Source organism: Cydia splendana, chromosome 17 (genome assembly GCF_910591565.1).
Source record: "Cydia splendana chromosome 17, ilCydSple1.2, whole genome shotgun sequence".
NCBI classification, from domain to species: Eukaryota; Metazoa; Arthropoda; class Insecta; order Lepidoptera; family Tortricidae; genus Cydia; species Cydia splendana.
Genome location: NC_085976.1, coordinates 2,852,214 through 2,873,049, shown reverse-complemented (window position 1 = coordinate 2,873,049; position 20,836 = coordinate 2,852,214). Strand labels below are relative to the sequence as shown.

Here is a 20,836-nt window from a genome sequence, read left to right as displayed (position 1 = left end):
TTAGTACCTTTATGTAACATATTATTGCAGAAGACTGTACCTACATACAGGTAAAATTGCTAGTCTGCTTCAAAGAGAGCATGCCCGCTAACTCAGCCTTCGCCACCCAGTCACGTAGCGGTAGCGTCCCATTAATTTGATTACGGCCAATGATGCCCAAATTAGCATTTCTCAAATTGATTGTTTTTGCTTTTATAGCGGCGTTTCATTGAAACAGGAGGAATTTCCTATAAAACCGGCAGACGAAATTTATTGGGTGCTTCAACCTACGTCATCCCCACGCTCGACAATTTGCATAGGAATGTAATCAATTCGCGTTTCTTTTGTTTACCGAGATATCAAAGGAACGGAGGTATACAGAGTTATAATGGTGTTTTGGAAAGTTTTAGTTGATTGCCAGTACCTTAAAATGGGGTGAGTAGGGATTACGAGGGCAGTTGGGTTATGAATGGGGTGAAAAGGGATGACAGAGGGGTGAGTTGGTTTTTACAGGCTATTGATACGTAAATTATACATTCTAATAACAAATCAAGCGATTATAGTGTTCGTAATCCCAAAGTGTCGATCCAACAATTTTTAAAACACCTTAGTAGGAAATCCCTCCTCACCCCTAATACGGGGTGAGCTGGGATTTCCTACTATTTCGTATTTATCTTCAAAGTTATGAAATGTAACTACACAAAATCATAAAAAAACTAAAATTCAAACGATCGGAACATTTATTATGTATAAAAATCAGTTTGCCACATGTAAAAATAAAGTTTTATCGACGTTTGAATGTCAGTTTTGTCCCTACTCACCCCATTTTACGGTATAGGTCTTTTGATATTCTAGATGTTTTCGGTAAAAAGATCCAAGTGAAAATATACATAAAGACTGCCGAAAGAAAGAAAATATTTCTTAGAAGCTTAAATGCGTAATTTCAGGCAAGTACTCTAATACCAAATATAATAATGAAATTAAAACGCACAAAGAAAATTTAATTATTGTACTTGTTATGACAGACATTTAATTAAGCGGACTTAAATTAATAATATCAAAAAGAATAGATAGTATAGAGGGGTCCGAGGCACGTTTTTTCCTTAGACTTTATTCGTCTTATACGAAGTTACATATGTCTTTGATAATATTAAATAAGCATTACAGCGTGTCTTAACAGTAACTATATACCTATAGTAAAATACAAGTTTATGAGTCCGACCGGACTTTCTTAATGTGATAAGAACTTGAATCCACAACCTCAGACAACCTAACCTCTAAAATTCTAGTCGCCGTGGCTTCCGAACTTCAATACTGTTTGCGGTAGATGTCGCTATAAGGGCGTCCCGTGGAAGCGAACCTTATCGGCGAACAATAGGTGAACATATCAATGTATAGTGTGACGCGACGTAGAATAGTAGAAATTAAATAAAATGAAACTAAACATTTTTTATTCTAAATTGTTGCCATGCAAGCATTTCACGTCAAAAATGTGACACGTAAGGAAGTGGCGCCATCATTTATTTTCTACAATTTCTTGCCGGACTATACCCTAAGGGGCCTGTTTCGAACTTTAAGATACGTCAAATATTAGGTTTTTGACACTGACATATCAGATCCATATCGTGTCTAGATCTAATATTTGACGTATCTTAAAGTTCGAATGAGGCCTTTAGTAAGTTAAGACCATTGTTTGTTGAGGCTAAGGCGGTAGGTAGTGTGGGTTCAAGTCATTATTTTTTATTTTAATTTTCTCTTGAATAGGTACAAGTCAATAAAACGTTTACATTTTTTACGCCAAAATCTGTGTTACACCTATACTGCAAGTATCTGAGCATTAGACCGTGTTGCATGTTTGATACACATTAATTTCGCCGCCGCTGCCAATTATCCCCATTAGCTGCCATAATGGCCGCCTCTAATATTGCTCTATTCCTAACGACTATTCTAAATCACTAAAATTAGCTTTGACTCATTTCACAACAAGTCGAATTCAATATTAGCTGCTAAATTCTATAAAATGTCAATGCAAATTTAAGGCGACAGCGCTGCGTTCGAAATTATATTAAGTGCTTAGTCATTTTACAAGTCAAATTTCAATATCAAATAATAATTGTCGTCTTGTTAAAATAATTGCTGTGTAATAATCATGTTTGACATTTAATGCGAGCTGTACACACTCGTCGAAACACCCCGAGACAGTCCGAGAACGAGTGAGTACACCCTTCTCGTCTCGCTCTTCCTCGTCTCGTCTCGCGCATCTCCAAATGGGTCGAACTCGCAGCGGTGGTGCCGAGAGTCTCGGAGAGAGGCTCTCGACGAGTGTGTACAGCGGCCAAGACGAATGCTAAGGCACTTTTCTTAAAATGCTTTCTACCATTTTATTTAAAATTATTTTCTTGTGAGTTCTTCATCATGCTTTATTTCTTCACATTCCTCATGACTGCAAACGCTTTGTAGGACCAATTGATAAGCTGTAAAAAATAAAGGTAAATTGTAAATACATGTTGGGACATTGTATCCTCCATTTAGTATAACCTCGATTATCCGAATGATTTGATTTTGGATCGAGACGAATTCGTATAGGTAATGAAGAATTCGAGACGAGACCAAACAAAAACAACACGTACATACATACATTAACGTTGACATATAAACACCTGGAAATAGCCCCCATTCCCACGGGCGCTTTTACAACGCGCGTTAAAAAAGCGTTTGAATGACACAAATGGATATAATATGTGTATTTCTATTTATTCACACGACAGCGGTGGCGCTTTTTATGAAGCGTTGTTGGGTTTTCGACTTTAAGCCTTGGTCGTTAAATCGAATTTAGAGTGCGGACAGATTCAAGCGCTTTTTTAACGGGCGTTGAAAAAGCTCTCGTGCGAATAGGGGCTAATTCGGATAGTTAAGCGTTCGGATAAATTAAGTCGGCTTTCGGATAAATGATAATTTAAGAGTGTCCGGATGAACGAGGTTCTATTGTATTGTTTTAAATCGATTTTTATTGTGTGAAGTTAGAGAAGTATTGCGTGAAATCATAATATATTCCGGTGAATCCCCTCTTTTATATGACTTTATGCTGATTAAAATTTTGAAAGTGGGGCAACATTATCTTACAAAATCATTGTATGATTATGGGTTGAATATCTTTCCAACGGACTGAATGATAATGCTTTTTTTAAAAATTCACAGATTTCGTGCCTCACACGACTATCGAGCACATTGGAAATGAATCTACGGAATTCGAAAAAATATTGTCGCTGAGCGACGAGAAAGTCTGGATAAGGAAAAAGTTACAAAATAAAACTACAACGTTGAATGATAATTATTTTATTCTTAGATTAACACAAGTAGAGTCAGACCAAGAATAGTCTGCAGCGGATTTGATAGCCCACGCAGTGAAAGTGTTATTTTAAACGTCAAACTTCTATGAAATTATGATGTATAAATGACACTTGCACTGCGTGGGCTATCAAATCTGCTGCAGACTTTTTTTGGTCCGACTCTATCCTGGACATAACGCATATGAACAAACAAATTGCAAAATTTCCACACGCGTATCGAAGTCTGAATAATTGTCGCCGTGGCGCATAAGTATAGGTACATATTTCATTTTTCGATTAATAAGCAGGATAAATTAATGTTCAAAGTACAAGAAAATTATTACACGGCAAATCCGTAGTCAACTCGAGAAGTGGTAGCCACATCGCCGTTATCGTCACTCGAGTCTTGATCGGCAGCGGCCCATTTGCTGCAAGATATGAAATTTTCTTGACAGCAGTTTGACGCAACGATAGATGACCATAGCAGCGTTTGTCTATGTTGCACCAAACCTGAGTTCCAATAGGTACTACCAGGGTTCAGCATCAGCTATCTTGGGTAATGCTCTACCATGTGATCATCATGACGAATCGGATGTCCAAAACAGCGCGTGCCTATGTTGCACCAAACCTGAGTTCCGCTAGGTACAACCAGGGTTCAGCATCAGCTCTATCTTGGGTACTACTCTCCTAAGTGCTCATCAAGACGAGTCGGATGACCAAAACAGCGTGTGCCTATGTTGCAACAAACCTGAGTTCCTTTAGGTACAGCCAGGGTTCAGCATCAGCTCTATCTTGGGTACTACTCTCCTAAGTGCTCATCGAGACGAGTCCGATGACCAAAACAGCGTGTGCTTATGTTGTATTAAACCCGAGCTCCACTAGGTACTGCCAGGGTTCAGCATCAGCTATCTGCTAGCACCCGCCAGCAACATGCTGAGGTGAGACCATTTCGTGGCACTTTTTCTTTTTTATGTTTCTCTGTATAAGTTTTTATTTTGTGTTTGTGCTCACGAATAAAATTATTTCTAGTTCTATTTCTATCTCTACCTCTACCTCTACCTCTACCTCTACATCTACCTCTACCTCTACCTCTACCTCTATCTCTATTTCTATTTCCACCACCACAAGAATGCATAGATTGTCGAATAGTGAACACGTTATCTACGCCCGTCTCAAACAGGATAGGAGGAGTTAGACCAAGAAAAATCTGCAGCGATTTTGATAGCCCACGCAGTGCAAGTGTTATTCTGCCGTCATAGGCCCCTCGCCCACGGCGACTCTTTGTAGCGATGCTGTCGCGCGTTTACGAAACGCGCGACATCGCCCTCTCGCTCTCCCTCTCCCTCTCCCTCTCCCTCTACCTCTCCCTCTCCCTCTCCCTCTCCCTCTCCCTCTCCCTCTCCCTCTCCCTCTCCCTCTCCCTCTCCCTCTCCCTCTCCCTCTCCCTCTCCCTCTCCCTCTCCCTCTCCCTCTCCCTCTCCCTCTCCCTCTCCCTCTCCCTCTCCCTCTCCCTCTCCCTCTCCCTCTCCCTCTCCCTCTCCCTCTCCCTCTCCCTCTCCCTCTCCCTCTCCCTCTCCCTCTCCCTCTCCCTCTCCCTCTCCCTCTCCCTCTCCCTCTCCCTCTCCCTCTCCCTCTCCCTCTCCCTCTCCCTCTCCCTCTCCCTCTCCCTCTCCCTCTCCCTCTCCCTCTCCCTCTCCCTCTCCCTCTCCCTCTCCCTCTCCCTCTCCCTCTCCCTCTCCCTCTCCCTCTCCCTCTCCCTCTCCCTCTCCCTCTCCCTCTCCCTCTCCCTCTCCCTCTCCCTCTCCCTCTCCCTCTCCCTCTCCCTCTCCCTCTCCCTCTCCCTCTCCCTCTCCCTCTCCCTCTCCCTCTCCCTCTCCCTCTCCCTCTCCCTCTCCCTCTCCCTCTCCCTCTCCCTCTCCCTCTCCCTCTCCCTCTCCCTCTCCCTCTCCCTCTCCCTCTCCCTCTCCCTCTCCCTCTCCCTCTCCCTCTCCCTCTCCCTCTCCCTCTCCCTCTCCCTCTCCCTCTCCCTCTCCCTCTCCCTCTCCCTCTCCCTCTCCCTCTCCCTCTCCCTCTCCCTCTCCCTCTCCCTCTCCCTCTCCCTCTCCCTCTCCCTCTCCCTCTCCCTCTCCCTCTCCCTCTCCCTCTCCCTCTCCCTCTCCCTCTCCCTCTCCCTCTCCCTCTCCCTCTCCCTCTCCCTCTCCCTCTCCCTCTCCCTCTCCCTCTCCCTCTCCCTCTCCCTCTCCCTCTCCCTCTCCCTCTCCCTCTCCCTCTCCCTCTCCCTCTCCCTCTCCCTCTCCCTCTCCCTCTCCCTCTCCCTCTCCCTCTCCCTCTCCCTCTCCCTCTCCCTCTCCCTCTCCCTCTCCCTCTCCCTCTCCCTCTCCCTCTCCCTCTCCCTCTCCCTCTCCCTCTCCCTCTCCCTCTCCCTCTCCCTCTCCCTCTCCCTCTCCCTCTCCCTCTCCCTCTCCCTCTCCCTCTCCCTCTCCCTCTCCCTCTCCCTCTCCCTCTCCCTCTCCCTCTCCCTCTCCCTCTCCCTCTCCCTCTCCCTCTCCCTCTCCCTCTCCCTCTCCCTCTCCCTCTCCCTCTCCCTCTCCCTCTCCCTCTCCCTCTCCCTCTCCCTCTCCCTCTCCCTCTCCCTATCGATAATTCACAACAAACACCGATAACGAAGTCTGCGAAACATGAATACTATACATACATGTCATGTGAAAAATGTCGTTCTGACTTTTTGACTATTTTAAGGTTAGGCTACAGGGCAAACCCTTAACCCGATCATCTTTGTTTTAGGCTCAAATTGTAGCTGACTAAATTGTCCAGAGCCGTTTTTCTCAAATTTTTTATATCATTCTTGGTTTCCATATTATCGAGCACCAAAATCAAAAATTCGGAAAAAATTGAATTTTATTTTCACTATTTCGACCATATTTTTTTTTGTTTTTGACTTTCGCGAATAATTATTTTTGCACCTTATAGCTCTCGTGATTATGCGTCTTTTGAGCCTATTTTTTAATATCATATCTTCACAACTTTCCGAGATATAAGGGGATCGCACTTTTTCGTGAAATCGGAGCCTATACTGGAGCGAACGAAAAGACATTTCCAATGTCAAAATCTTAGTATGTATATTTTATTTATTTTTGATAATCCCCGGATCCCCGGGAAACCAGGGGTAAGGACACAGACCGAATCCCATTCCACGTTACCTACATATTAGACCAGAAATAGAAAATAGACGTTACATCCTAAAGGAAGATGACAAAGGCATCCGGCCAGGCTTATCGTGGCCCGGACTAAGCCTTCTTAAAATTGCATACCTATACAAAAAATATTCAGACGATTGCTTACCAACATAACCGGCTAGTTGACGATTTCTTTCAAATTCAATTTTGTTACCTACATGAGCTATGACTGCTATGAGTCATTTTGATTTTATTAACGTATATTACTATTTTGAGTGCGTAATTACGTCGTTCACATGTTTATGCCAAGTTCGTTTTAGTAGAACTAGACAAACCCAATCAACTTAGTTACAGCTGGGACGCAGTTGGTTTGTTTCAATCACACATACATTAAGCATATAATTACATATTATGGCTTACGACGTGACATCGTTAACATAATGTTAGTTTCTTCTACACGTCACAATTTTTCGATTTTACCGCTACATTTTTTTTGACGTATTGTCCTAACGAATCTCCGTGACATCACTGAGTTATTGGTATAAATAAATTATACAGGCTGGCCAAAAATACGTTGATAAAGATTTTTAAGATTTTTTTTCTTACTTTACGTCTTTTGCAATATGTCATTAAGTATTAAAACTTCAATCATTTAACTAAAACAAAACGTTATGTTGTAATATTAAGTAATATTTTCATGTAGCATCGATACAAAAACGTAAAAGTTTGTTGAAATTATCAACAATATGCCGCAGTAAAAGTTTTTGTCAATATTTTTGGGCCACTGACTATTGAATAGGTGCAACATTTCAACAAAACAAAAGAACACGACGAAAACTCCTCGAAGATTTGCTAACAATGAAACAAAGAGGCTGTTACTCAAAAAGTTTGTACAAAGTTTTTACAGGCCATTATCTAAAGTGGGAGAATAAAACGCTTTACATTAGTGTAAGTGTCCAGTGAGAGCGTGAAGATTTTGCCGGCGGTGACGCGCAGGGGTCGCTTGCAGCGCTCCATGAAGATGACGATGAACATGGCGGTTTTGGAGTCAGTTGAGGGCCAGGGGGAGTCGAATGCTGCTTGGTGAAGCTCCCAGCTCTGTTAATAAAATGTATAATTTATTCTGGATTAGTTTATCGGCTGAACAAAGCGTGGTCTTAGTGTACGGCCAGCTTAGCTGAGCTCACAAGCGATGAGCGGCGCGTTCGGTGGGGCGTGCAGCGTTGCCTCGAGCGTCTAAGGGATTTGAGCAAACGTAAGCGAGTTTTAAACTTAGGTATTAATAATACGTTTTACCACTTATACCATACCTCCCAAACAACTTGTTATTATTAAGTAAGAAAACTCATGTATAGAGCGGGCACTCTGAGCAACTAGCTTAGCAAACAGTACTAGGTAAATTTATCTTGATATATCAGTGAACAATTAATGCAATTAAGAAATCGTAACCACACCAGTGGCGGTATCATGGTCGGATGTGTATCACTTGTCATGTCATCGTTTACATACTTGCTAGAAAGTGACAGGCATGATGACAGATGATAAAAAAACTGACCATCTTAGCCCTACAGGAGAACAGAGTGGCGGGATTTTGAATTAGGCACATACTTTGTTATAATTTACTACAGCTACTTAGCTTTGGTGTTTTTTTCAACTTGTAAAGACGCAAAGGCTACTTCGCTCAATTTTCACCCAACTTCCGGGCAATCTCCGACCAGCTAAATGACTAGATACCTAACCATAGCCACTGCAATGTTTTACCTTCCATATGAGTTCATCTCCGAACCAGCAGATAATGAAAACTTCGATGAGCATGCAGGTGAGATAAATAGCCATCCAGGCGATTTGTATGGGGTGACTGCTAGGCTCTTCAATCTGTAGAAACATACATAGATTATTATTAACTCCCTATATTTGCCAGCAAAAGAAAAGGAAACTTGTAAAAGGAAAATTAGACCTATATATCACGTCGAGACCAAGGACTGTAAAAGCATGGATATCTGTAAATGAAATGTATGTTAAAGTAAAACAATAGGTAGGTACAATATACTCTACTTTCATTGCATTTCATTTCAACTAGTATTGCTTAAAGTTAAACTGTGTCTTTTCAAATCTCAGAACTTTTTTCAGTCACACAGAATTTAAATGAAGTATTAATAAGTTAAATAAATAAGTAATTTTTCAGTTACAAAGTCAAATTACAAGTCATCACATTGGTACCATTGCCAACATTATAAGAGAAAATATCTTACAGCAAATGTGTGCTCACACAATGTGTTTAAAGTCCCACCTCACAAAACCCTGATAAAAACAAACAGTTTTGTTTACCGAAAGGAATTGTATCCCGATCAAACAGAGCACCATCACACTCAGCATTAATTGCAGGGCCGAGGCCAGACTGAACGCGCTCTCGATCAACGAAACGTATCTGAAATCAAAAACAAACGACCAGGAAGTAAATGTAGAGATGATGAAAGTAAATTCGAACTTGCAATTTGATATATAGTCATTTTGTTATCATTCACCTGTGCGTCTCATTCGTGTCAATACTGATCTAGACAGATTAGGGGTTCCAGCTCGGATTAAGAGGTAATAATCTGGAACCTCGTATATACCAATTCTTACCTAGCCCTTCCAGTGGCAGACATTAGGTACTTTAGATTTGTTGGAATTTTTACATTTTGTCAATTATGTACATAAATGTACACTGCAGCTGCGGGAATTTGCTAAACGAAGGGAAGATAAAAGCAACATTGGAGCTATAGAAACCTTGATATTCGAGAATAACCGTTTTCTGTGAATCGTGAATAACTTCCAATGCGCACACGAGTGTTTCTGTGCCTTTTAAAGCAACTTTTAGAAGGCCAATGAAGGTGCCAGTTTCCAAGAATTTGGCGGTTTGTTTACATAGTTAGCAAGTTCCATACAATGACACTTTAGGTACGCATGCCATTTGAATAAAGGTTGACTCGCGCTAGACCGGGCGGCGCCCGGGGCGTCCGATATGTCATTTTCTATGACGGCTGATCGGAGATCACGTGGTGCTTTCCATAGAAAACGAAGCGCCGGAAGCTCCGGTCTGGCCCCGGCCCGGTCTAGCGTGAGTCATCCTTAATAGAGTTTTGGTTTTGACATACATAACGTACTTTATTATACAGCGTTCTTAAAAATAATTTAATAGACTTGGTTGTTTCTTTTTTACCCAATTGTGCGTTGAATGTTGATATAACGCCTACATATTAAACACCCTTTTTTCTTTTCCAACTTTTAAACGAAGTATTGTTACTCAATTTTAAAATTAAACAATGGCATATAATTACAAAAGGTTTGTACCCGACGTGAAAACTTATGTTGGATACGATTATTCCCTCGCCGTCGCCCACAGATCAAAGTTTGCCGAGACAAATGCTATTCTGACATTTCTGATTTGAGAAAATAAAGATTCAAAATACAATGAAATGGAAGGTCTATTTTTATAGGCCTCATACATTTAGAACAAGAGCTCCGCGACGGTATTTCACTAGTGAAACAGACTGCGCGCGAGATACCGTCGGCCCGATTCGAACTTTAAGATACGTCAATTAATAGATCTAGAAACGATATGGATTAGATGTGTCAGTTTCAAAAATGACGTTTTTGTTTGAAGAAACGTCACATTTGACACTGACATATCTAATCCATATCGTTTCTGTATCTATTTATTTATTTTTTTATTTTTTTTAGTTTATTTATTCACTTTAAATTTTAATACAATTTTTACATGCATGCCACTATTGGAAACCTCTAGGGTTTATGTAATAGTTGGCGAGATCGCGCGGTCCAATCCGCGTTTGCTTAATACTATTATTAATTAATACTTAATATTTAATACTATTATTATCTATTACATGCTTAGTTGTGTTTCGGTAAACTTAAATTAATCTATGAATATCAAAATCTCTGCTTCTATTTTATACATTAGTTTAAATTGACGTATCTCAAAGTTCGAATCGGGCAGTCTGGCGCTGCTCTCGTGCTAAGCCTACTGGGCGGATAGAGGATAAATGTAAGTATTAACTTAATAAAACTGGAGACAACAAAAATACTAATTTAAAATAAAGCTATTTAAGAAGTCTTTAGCAACCCTGGCGTTAATAAATCAGGTAAAATCCAAAAACATTCCAAAGAAGAACAATTACAATTACAAGGAAGTTTTGTTTTTGATTAAAACTTAAGTTTAGCATTTGAAAAGCAATGTTACTTGCCTTTTTAATAATCAAACAAATTATCTACTTATTCGTAACTTTAATGTACCATTGACCGGGGTGACTTTCAAATGCAGGGGCGACTTTAAAATTCTAGTTTTTAAGCCATAAAATATATTTATGCAAGATTTTTTACAGTAGGCGAATATGAATATATAGTAATCTAACTAGTTACAGGAACATTTTCAGTAAATAATCAATAATGGTAATTCTATGGCCGTTTTAAATCTATCAAAGTAACCCCAAATTTTCCAAAGTTACCCCGGTCTACGGTACCACTCATTTTGGCTTGAGTTTATTTAGTTGTCAAAGAATTTATTCATCGGTAAACTCAAAATTCAACTACTCAACGTGCGATAAACCCATCAAATGTGCAATCGCATCTCCTCAAATCCAGTTCGTTTTGATGCTTCTCTCGGGTTTTCAGTTACTAATAATAGTATTGATCGAGTATACCTTTGCAACTGACAGCAAAACCTCAAAGCACAATATCGGCACGTCACTCACCGTCCAATACGATTACCTTCACTTTGAGATTCGGCAGGTTTTGAGTGTTGGCAAGGCTCGTTTTTCATAAAGAGTGTCTATATAAAATCCTCGATGCACTAAAGTGTATCAAACTAGGAATATTAGTAAAATATTTAAACAGCATACACATGTAAATGTTCAATGTGTACATGTAAGAATTGTATGATAATAAAGTTTGTATATAAATAAAATGTTTATCAAATTAATCTAAAAATGGCCGTTGCGGCTTAATACCAAAGATGCTGGCAGCATTTCCTCTCCGGATTGTTAAGCTGACAAGTTGAGTGAGGACGCTGCCAGGATAATAAAATAAAGCTTATAAGACTGAAACCAACTTTATAATGCTGTTATGGTGCTTAATGATGTCTTTAAACACGGCGCGTTGAGAATGCCGAGTCGACTCTTCGTGGTCCACCAAAGACATGTGCTTTGTACTCTTGTTGTTCACTTCTGCGAAAGGCAGCATCTTGCATCGTCGCTCCACAATTAAGTTGAAGTTTCTGAGGTTGAAAGCTAGGACGTCTATTTGACCAACTGGAAAAAATGATCGGTGGTCAGTTTAACAATGTAACTAAAAACAATCTTATAATTTAATAAACGTAACGGACACAATTCTGATACAATTTATGTGTCATTTCGTACCTTGTCACAGTGACAATAACGTGAGAGATACCTAGCGGATATCATAGTTTTTATCACCGTGACAAGGCACAGTCAATACATTTAATTTCCGACCTATTTCGTACCTTGTCACAGTGACAATCAATATGAAAGTCGCTTAAGACCTCATACTATATACCTCTAAATCTTATACTTCTAAATCTTGACAATTGTCATAAACTTAGCAAGAGAAATATCTGTTTTTTTCCGATATAATAAAGTTTTTTTAAATAAAACAATGATGGTGGTAAACAGGAATATGGCCCGCCCGATGGTAAGCGGTAACCGTAGCCCATGGATGCCTGTGACGTCAGCAACAGTGATGTTTTACAATTGTCGCACCTGTCACCGTGGTGAAATTGGAGCCTGGTCTTTGCTGTTATTAAAATTGGTTACCATATAAAAACTGCAATGAAATAATTTCGGTCAGCAAAAAAAAACTAGCAAATCCTTTTTCAGGCTTTTAATCAGGCTTTTTAATCAACCTTTGTTCTGAAAAAAAGGATAAAAATTGTCACAAGTTTAACAAATTATATTACTCAACATGTACCTAATAATGTAAAGGGTTGAAATACAGTAGGTATGACTTATTTAGATGATACATTAATTAAAGTTACCTAATGCTTTTACTAGTATCAATATTGACGTTGATTGCTTATACCTCTGTACCACTAAAGTAATGATGAGATCGTCGTTCTTATTGTGTTGTTTTGTATGACATAATGATGACAATATAAACATTCAGATTTATTAAGTACAATGACTTGTGTTAAAGGTAACTTTTAAACGTAGGCCTGTACACACCGGCTTGCGTGTGCGTGACGTGTACGTGTGCGTGCGCTAAGATGTTGGAGCCGCACACGCACACGTCACGCAAGTGGTGTGCCGTCTCTCATAAGGATCTGTATACTACAACGCCGCACGTGCACGTCACGCACACGCAGCCGGTGAGCACAGGCCTGTAATCTTTCTAATTTTCCTAAAATACTGTTTATAGTGCTTCTTCAATTAGAATCTACTTATTTTTAAAGATGTTTCGATATAGTTCCTATTCGAACTTTATATATTGACATATTCTTAGTAAAATTCTTGTTCGGGACACGTCTGCCCCACGAGAGTCGCGTACTGGCGCGCTCGGGGATTCTTTCCCTCACATATCGATAATATAGAGAATAGTTTTATCTTACTGGCTGAGGCGATGAAAGCCGCCAATATGGTATCCATTACGCCGTCAATAATGCACGTTGCTGGCTTGTAATATATCTGAAAATATTTGAGGATGAAAATGTAAAAAGGATTAAAAATAAAGAAATAAAGGGAAGAAAAAGTATTTTAACTTTTTAACAATCGACGGTCAAAGGAAAATAAAATTTACGGGTTGTTAGGTATTTATTATTAGGTATGTAAATGTTGGGTAGGTCTGTTTCTTTGACATTAAACTCATTAAAATAATAAAAATGCCAAAATTGACGGTATTTTTTTACACGTTTCTATTTTTAATTTGCCCTTACAGCATTCAATAAGCCTTTAGTAGGGGCTTCTTTTCACGTCTTCGTCTAATATTACAAATCTAAATTATTCTACTTTGTAATAGGTAACCTTTTTTGTTGATATGTAACTACGAATTCAATTCAAGATATAAATAAATAAAAAACTAACTATTTGCAAGATTATGAGTTTGCGGCGCTTGCAGTGGAAACAATGGGTCCTTGGTCGGCGGACATGAAAACTTTCATGGGGGACCTGTCGACACGGCTGGTCGACGCTTCGGGAGACCATAGGGCTGGCGCTTACCTCTCCCAGCGCATATCGCTGGCAATACAGAGAGGTAACGCAGCCAGCGTTATGGGCTCAATGCCGCAGGCGGAGGTTCTAGAAGGGGTATTCTCTTTATAAGTAACTTCTTTTTATTTTTATATATTTTATTAGTATAATTTAGTTTTTATATAATATTATAAGTATTAGTTAAATTTTTAAGTAGGTTTATTTTAATTTTAGTTTAGTTTTTAAATCTTTAATTCATAGTTAATTTTAATGTTGTTTTTTTTATTACTTAAGACTGAATGTAATTAAATCTATTAGACTATTTAATGATTGGCTATAAATCCAATTATCAAAAATTTAAAATCAAAATTCAATGTGTGGTACTTAGATGACGGAACCCTAGGAGGTGACGTGAATACTGTACTCTCTGATTTGTCTTTTATTAAGAGTAGTTTCGAAAATATTGGTTTAGAACTGAATTTCAGCAAATGCGAACTCTTTATTCAAAAATCTTCTTGTACTTTGACCAACTTACAACCCAAATTTGACGATCTGACTCCCAATATCAAATCAGTAGACAAGTATTCTCTTTGCCTCCTGGGTTCTCCTATATTCGAAGAATCTTTTCCCGATTATATTTCTAACTCCATAACTAAATTCAAAAGTCACACGGATCGCTTACTCGAAATTAGCCCTCATTATGCTCTTGTGATTCTTAAATTCTGCCTTTTTGTCCCTAAATTTACGTATGTGCTCCGCTGTTGTCCTTTCTGGAAACATCAAAATTTATTGTCGCCCATAGATGATTTGATCAAAATTAGTTTAGAGACGATTCTAAACATTCAGCTAAGTGAGCCTTCCTGGTCTCAAGCGTCCCTCCCCATTCGGTTTGGAGGTTTAGGAATTCGCAAAATTTCCAGTGTGGCTTCCCCAGCCTTTTTGGCGTCCACTCATAGCACGTCTGGTCTCATAGGAAATATCTTAAGGGCTTTGCCCACAAACTGTGAGATTGCGGGCTTTGAGGACGCCAAAAATGCTTTTAAAATTGCTTGCCCAGGCAAACAATTTCCAGACAACCCAAATTCACAATTCTTTTGGCGGTCGGAGCCCGGGAAGCCGGTTACTGGCTACATGCCCATCCTTCGCCCAATACTGGTACTTTCTTGGATCCGGCCTCCCTTAGACTGGCGACTGGTTTGCGACTCGGGGTTTCGGTGTGTACGCCACACATATGCTCTTGTGGCACGGACGTGGACCGACTGGGACACCACGGATTATCTTGTCAAAAAAGTGCAGGCCGTTTTTCGAGACATGCGTCGCTTAATGACATAGTCCGTCGGTCTCTTGCCACCATCAATGTGCCTGCTCTTCTTGAGCCGACTGGCATTATCAGAGATGATGGCAAGAGGCCCGATGGAGTGTCCTTAGTTCCTTGGAGCTTGGGACGGATGTTGGTGTGGGATGCTACCTGCGTAGACACACTGGCACCGTCCCACCTCCAACGGACTACTGTAAAAGCGGGCGGAGCGGCGGAAAGCGCCGAAATTCTAAAACGTAACAAATATAAGAGCCTCGGTAGAGAGTACCATTTTGTACCATTTGGTGTTGAAACTCTAGGTCCATGGGGTCCCAGCGCGCATAAGTTGTTCGCAGAAATCGCGAAGCGTCTGGTTGACGTAACTGGTGACCGAAGAGCTGGCGGCTACCTCGCACAACGTATCAGCATTGCGATACAGCGAGGAAATGCCGCCAGCATCCTTGGTACAATGCCTCAAGGGCCTATTTTAGATTTAAGCTAGTTATTAATTTCGTTTAGTAGTACCACTGTATATATATTGTATGTAAATAAATGTTTTAAAAAAACTATTTAATAAATTATAATGTAGCATTAATGAAATGTGGTAGTTATGTAGGAAGCGCTGGTGGCCTAGCGGTAAGAGCGTGGACTTGCAAACTGGAGGTCGCGGGTTCAAACCCCGGCTCGTACCAATGAGTTTTTCGGAACTTATGTACGAAATATCATCTGATATTTACCAGTCGCTTTTCGGTGAAGGAAAACATCGTGAGGAAACCGGACTAATCCCAAATAAGGCCTAGTTTACCCTCTGGGTTGGAAGGTCAGATGGCAGTCGCTTTCGTAAAAACTAGTGCCTACGTCAAATCATGGGATTAGTTGTCAAGCGGACCCCAGGCTCCCATGAGCCGTGGCAAAAAATGCCGGGATAACGCGAGGAAGAAGAAGAATGAAATGTGGTAGTTATATTCTTTAGGTATAACTAGCAATGTACAAATTTCAGAACATTCCCAGAAAGCGGAAACGTTCTCGAGAATGTTCTCAGAACATTCTGCAACATGGAAATTTATTGTTGCGCCATCTTCGATTTTTTCAAAAAATATTTTTTTGTCATAGGAATCTAGAGGCTTCTATCTCCCGCCATGCCAAATCTCAGCGCGCTCGGACCAACTTGAAAAAATAAAATAAAAAGTCGGCCATTTTGATTTTTTTTAATGCAGTTTGTTTTGTCTCGGGGCCCTGTATGACATTTGGTCGGGCATCCCCCTCCTATCATGCACCAATTAAAAGTTGCCATACAAAATAGAAGTGGCCAGTTTTCCCGCAATTGTAGCATTTTTCCAAAAAAATTTTTTTCATACGTATCTAGGGGACCCCAAGATGCCGTGACCAAAATTTCAGCGCGCTAGGACAAACTTGAAAAAATTAAAAAAAAAGTCGGCCATATTGAAAAAAACATGGCCGCGTCAACAACTGCAACAACCCTCTATGACATTTGGTCGAGCACCCCCCACCTAGGTCTGACCGTTGGGCCCGGCCGTCATACATTTTTCTAACCGGAAGCGGTAGACCAAAAGTCGGAATTTTCTGGGGGTAAGGATACTACACCTAAACTATCGTGAATATTCATGGTATAAACTACGATAAATAAATAAATTCTCGTTCTCGAGAACATTCTCAGAAGTTACCGAGAATTCTCATGTGGAAAGTTTCGCAACTTTGGAAAGTTCATTGCTAGGTATAACTTAGTATCAAAGCAGTGGAATATATAAATACAAACAGGATTAATGCTAAGACGGGAGGATGTTATTATTCTATTTCGCCAAAGAGCGCGAAAAATTTCCAGCGTGAAAATAAAATACGCCAATCATTATAAGCCACAAATGGATTCCATTTTATATCTCGGTGTTTCCCAAACACTTACGTGGTGTATGTAAATGATTCCGTAGGCTGGTGATTTATACACATCGAAATATGGATATTCCACGTTCGTGGGCAGCACTTCGAACTGTTCGGCGAGAGGCATCAGTATTCCCACTGCGAAAAGGTTCATTGTTTACTTTCGTGGAAGGGTGGAATAGCTAAGGATTTAGTCCCGGAATTGAGATGTTCAAATCTAATCAATCTTGATTGTAGGTCAAAGATTTAGAAAAGGTAAATGATCCTCTTGGGGTTCAATGTCCTAATACTAGTACAAATTACCTCCAATGAAAATTAAATTTTAATTAAATGGAACAGAGTTGCTTTTGTTTTGTTTCGTTCGATTTTAAAACAAAACAAATTTAACTCTATTCTCTAATACCAGTGATTCAAATTCGATTGAAAATTTTCCGTATATGGTGGGTCGCTAGAAGATAATAAAGAACGACTGCCACAAAAAGCGCTCCATCACGCGTTTATGTTAAATCATTTATGTACATAATACCTTTAGCCTGCCAAAAAACGATACTTAGATGTTTATCAATGTAATGCTAATTCAATATAAGTACCAGTAGAATTCTGATTGGAATAATATCTGGATTTATTTACTGGAATAATACCCAAACGGAGATGGCGGGACAACCTAGATACATTCTGTGTGGAGTGGACATGGAGTGTGCATTAGACAGAGACAAGTGGTAGGCTAAAAAAGAAAAAAACTATATCTAAATAGGTGCCCACAATTTGCGAACTTCGGTGTTCGCGTTAGGCCCTCAGAACTAGAACATGACACCAATTCCTCTACAAAAATAATTTTAATTGGTAGTTGGGTACGTCTGTTATTCACCAACATTTTATTTTTTATACTATCGTAGCCAGCGATTGTATTGCTTTGAGGTACCGATATATTTAGATGGATATTTTTTTAAATTCGAGTAAATGTGTATAACTAACAGAATAATGAAATAAGTACAGCTTGTGTTGTAAACAACTTCTATACAAACTGCAGCCGTTTACACTCGTGAGTGTATTGTAATATTTGCTCCAGTTTCGCGGGGTTAATATAACAAAGTGCGACGTTACCGCTCACTGCGCCCACACACATGCTTGAATAATATGTCATCACGAAGCGGGCCCTCTTAATACTCTTCCGTATGATTTCTCTATGCTCCGGTTCCTTGACTTTGAACTCATCTCGATGAAGGAACTCAAGGAGCGCCATTATTTCCTTCCTTTTCAACCAAAACGCTGACAGTTTTATGTACGTATACATTTCACTTAAGAACAAATACAATCTGTAAACATTCGATATCAATAAACAAATATTTTAGCAAATAATGTTAAGTTTATCATCGAAGTAAACATATCGCCAATTTTGTTCAATCAGTATGCATATCAAACATTATTTTGTCGTAGGACAGATAAAATGGTAGAATATATACCCTTTTAAGGAAGTCTTTGTGCGAAAATTTACGTAAATGAGGAAAAAGTTACCCCTCAGCGATATCTCCAATGTTATCTCGTCGTCTGAGTAAATAGACGACCTCGCCTATGCCGGGTAGAAAACACACGAGCCACAGAACCACTATTGTGTAAACTATGTGCACCCAGAAAAGTAAACTGGTTTTCGGATGCGTATTGTACCATAACCCGTAGAATTTTAGCCAATAAATGTGCACCGCATGGTAAAGTCGTGGATTAAGATCCTCCCAAGATTCTAGAACGCCATACGGCAGAAAAGGAGTTAGGATAGACAATTTCTCCCTCATATATTCGCTCGAAAATATCATTATTCCGTTTATTTTAAAACAAGCGGAGCCTTACTCGGGTAATTTAAGAATGTCTTCTGATACGCTTCAAATGCTTTCGTAAAGCTGAGAGGGAGCGACATTAAGTGGGTATTATACATTATTTTGTAAGCAGAAAGACATTTGTTAAGAGGAAGTTCTTAAGAGTTTTGAAGTTGTTTTTCAGAAGGATAAACACGTGGCAAATATTTTGATACATTATTATAACAACTGGAAGTGGCAAAGCATTGGCAGACAAAAATTGAGTTTTAAGAAGTTTGATCCCTTTACACGAAAAGAAGAAGAAGTTATAACAACGATATCTAACTAATAATATATTGTTAGCGATGAAACTCATTTATTGTACAATAAGTGTTATAAAATGAACATAAAACTAAAATGAACTACAACTAAAAACTAAAGCTATCAAAATATTGCGCCCTTGGTAAGGTGTCCATCACGCAGGCAGCGTTCCCGCGCTGGATTGCTATGGCCAATCTTTGCGCGAGAAAGCTGCCTGCGCGAGGGTCACCTGTGGCCTGCCTTAGGCGTTTGCTGAGTTCCTTGTGGAGCCCCCGAGCCCCCCTACCCCACGGACCTAGTGTCTCGACGCCGAAGACTACAAATTCGTAGTGTGCGCCGAGACAACTATATTTATTAGCTGTATTGTGGTTTAAGAATTTCAGTGTATCTCCTTGGATTTCATGGGCCTATAAATATATTCCACACTTTGTCTTTGCAAATTAAAAAAAAAATTAAGAATAATCGTTTGCCACACTATATGGAAAAATCACAATTTTAATCTGCACCGATTGATAAAGTTCGAAATACCAATAAATACAGGAACCGTACATATTTGTCACATTTTTAGATCTAATTAATTATTTTCCTATTATTTTAAACGGGTTAAAACTTCACCCTGTCATAAATCTCAGCTTTCCCTTAAAAGTTCGTTTAATATATCACCGATAGCAATTACAATAATTAGAACAGCGGAGTAATTACGTTTTGAAAAGGAGCCTACTTCTGTCGGAAGATAATTGTTTTCAAAGTAGTAAGTAAGATATTTATAATTTCCAGCTAGAGCTCTTTGCGAATATTTGAAAAGGAATTAAAGGTACCGTTCCAAAAAGGTTTTTAAATTGTGAATTTTAAATGTAATAGGGTAATCGTGGGCAAAATGAACAAATTTTAGTGAAAGAAACGGTTTACGTTGAGATTTTCCGACTAAATATAAAGTTGAACACGCCAAAAATGGGGCACTTTAAATTTCAAATGAAAATAAATTAAAGGTCTACCTACTGGAGCGAAATATAATTGGACGTAGTTGCAAAAATTATAGGTACATATAGGTAAATGTAAGTACCTACCTAAATGTCATATCCTAAATGTAATGTATGTAAATGGTGTTTGACGACCGGTCTGGCCTAGTGGGTAGTGACCCTGCCTGTGAAGCCGATGGTCTTGGGTTCGAATCCCGGTAAGGGCATTTATTTGTGTGATGAACACAGATATTTGTTCCTAAGTCATGGATGTTTTCTATGTATTTAAGTATTTGTATATTATATGTAACGTTGTCTGAGTATCCACAACACAAGCCTTCCTGAGCTTACCGTGGGACTTAGTCAATTTGTGTAAGAATGTCCTTATAATATTTTTTATTATTATTTATTAAGTGTATAAATACGTAGTAAGTCAGTACTATATTCTGTGTTGTACAAAAATACATATTAAAAGTAACTTACAATTAGGAGAAGCTAAATACAATATCTCTTCGAGTTATCCTTTCCGTAAATGAGAGGAGAAAGTGAGAAGAGAATAATGTACTATACTTTAATGATGTAAAATTTCAAACTTATTACAGTATCTGTATGTTACCTTTAAAAGTCTAGACTGAATTTATTTTGTTTAAATATTAATGAAGGCAAATAGGTACGTTTATATTCTAATTAAGGGTGTTATTTAGTTAATACAAATAAAAACACAATCAAGAGAATTAAAGTATCGAGGTTTCTATATTTTAACTTTGGGGCAGTTAAAGAAATGAAGTATCTTATCATAAAGAAATGTTTGGATGCACACTTTTATTTCAACACATCTCTGACGAAATATAATGTAAACTATATAAAAACTGGACTTTTTTCAACTGAATATA

General features: G+C 39.3%; 1 protein-coding gene and 1 long non-coding RNA gene across 2 annotated transcripts in view; both read right to left on the bottom strand.

Annotated features, from left to right (window-relative positions):
- The window catches only part of LOC134798740 (uncharacterized), a 461,223-nt gene that overhangs the window by 25,659 nt on the left and 414,728 nt on the right, over positions 1-20,836 (bottom strand). The window lies entirely within an intron of this gene.
- LOC134798631 (odorant receptor 46a-like) lies at positions 1,765-18,872 on the bottom strand. Its single transcript, XM_063770994.1, has 9 exons — positions 18,389-18,872; positions 17,978-18,189; positions 16,899-17,011; positions 13,104-13,179; positions 11,592-11,790; positions 8,813-8,912; positions 8,246-8,359; positions 7,427-7,582; positions 1,765-2,453 (listed from the first exon to the last, which is right to left on the bottom strand). The coding sequence occupies exons 1-9, from the start codon at positions 18,682-18,684 to the stop codon at positions 2,400-2,402; spliced, it is 1,320 nt and encodes a 439-aa protein (XP_063627064.1). The 5' UTR covers positions 18,685-18,872; the 3' UTR covers positions 1,765-2,399.

Excerpts from the sequence above, each read along its gene's own strand:
- LOC134798631 (XM_063770994.1), bottom strand. The coding sequence starts at position 18,684 with ATGATATTTTCGAGCGAATATATGAGGGAGAAATTGTCTATCCTAACT. Across the intron at positions 13,180-16,898 it reads GAATCATTTACATACACCAC|ATATATTACAAGCCAGCAAC; the intron begins GTAAGTGTTTGG and ends AAATATTTTCAG. Across the intron at positions 8,360-8,812 it reads TCGGGATACAATTCCTTTCG|ATTGAAGAGCCTAGCAGTCA; the intron begins GTAAACAAAACT and ends ATGTTTCTACAG.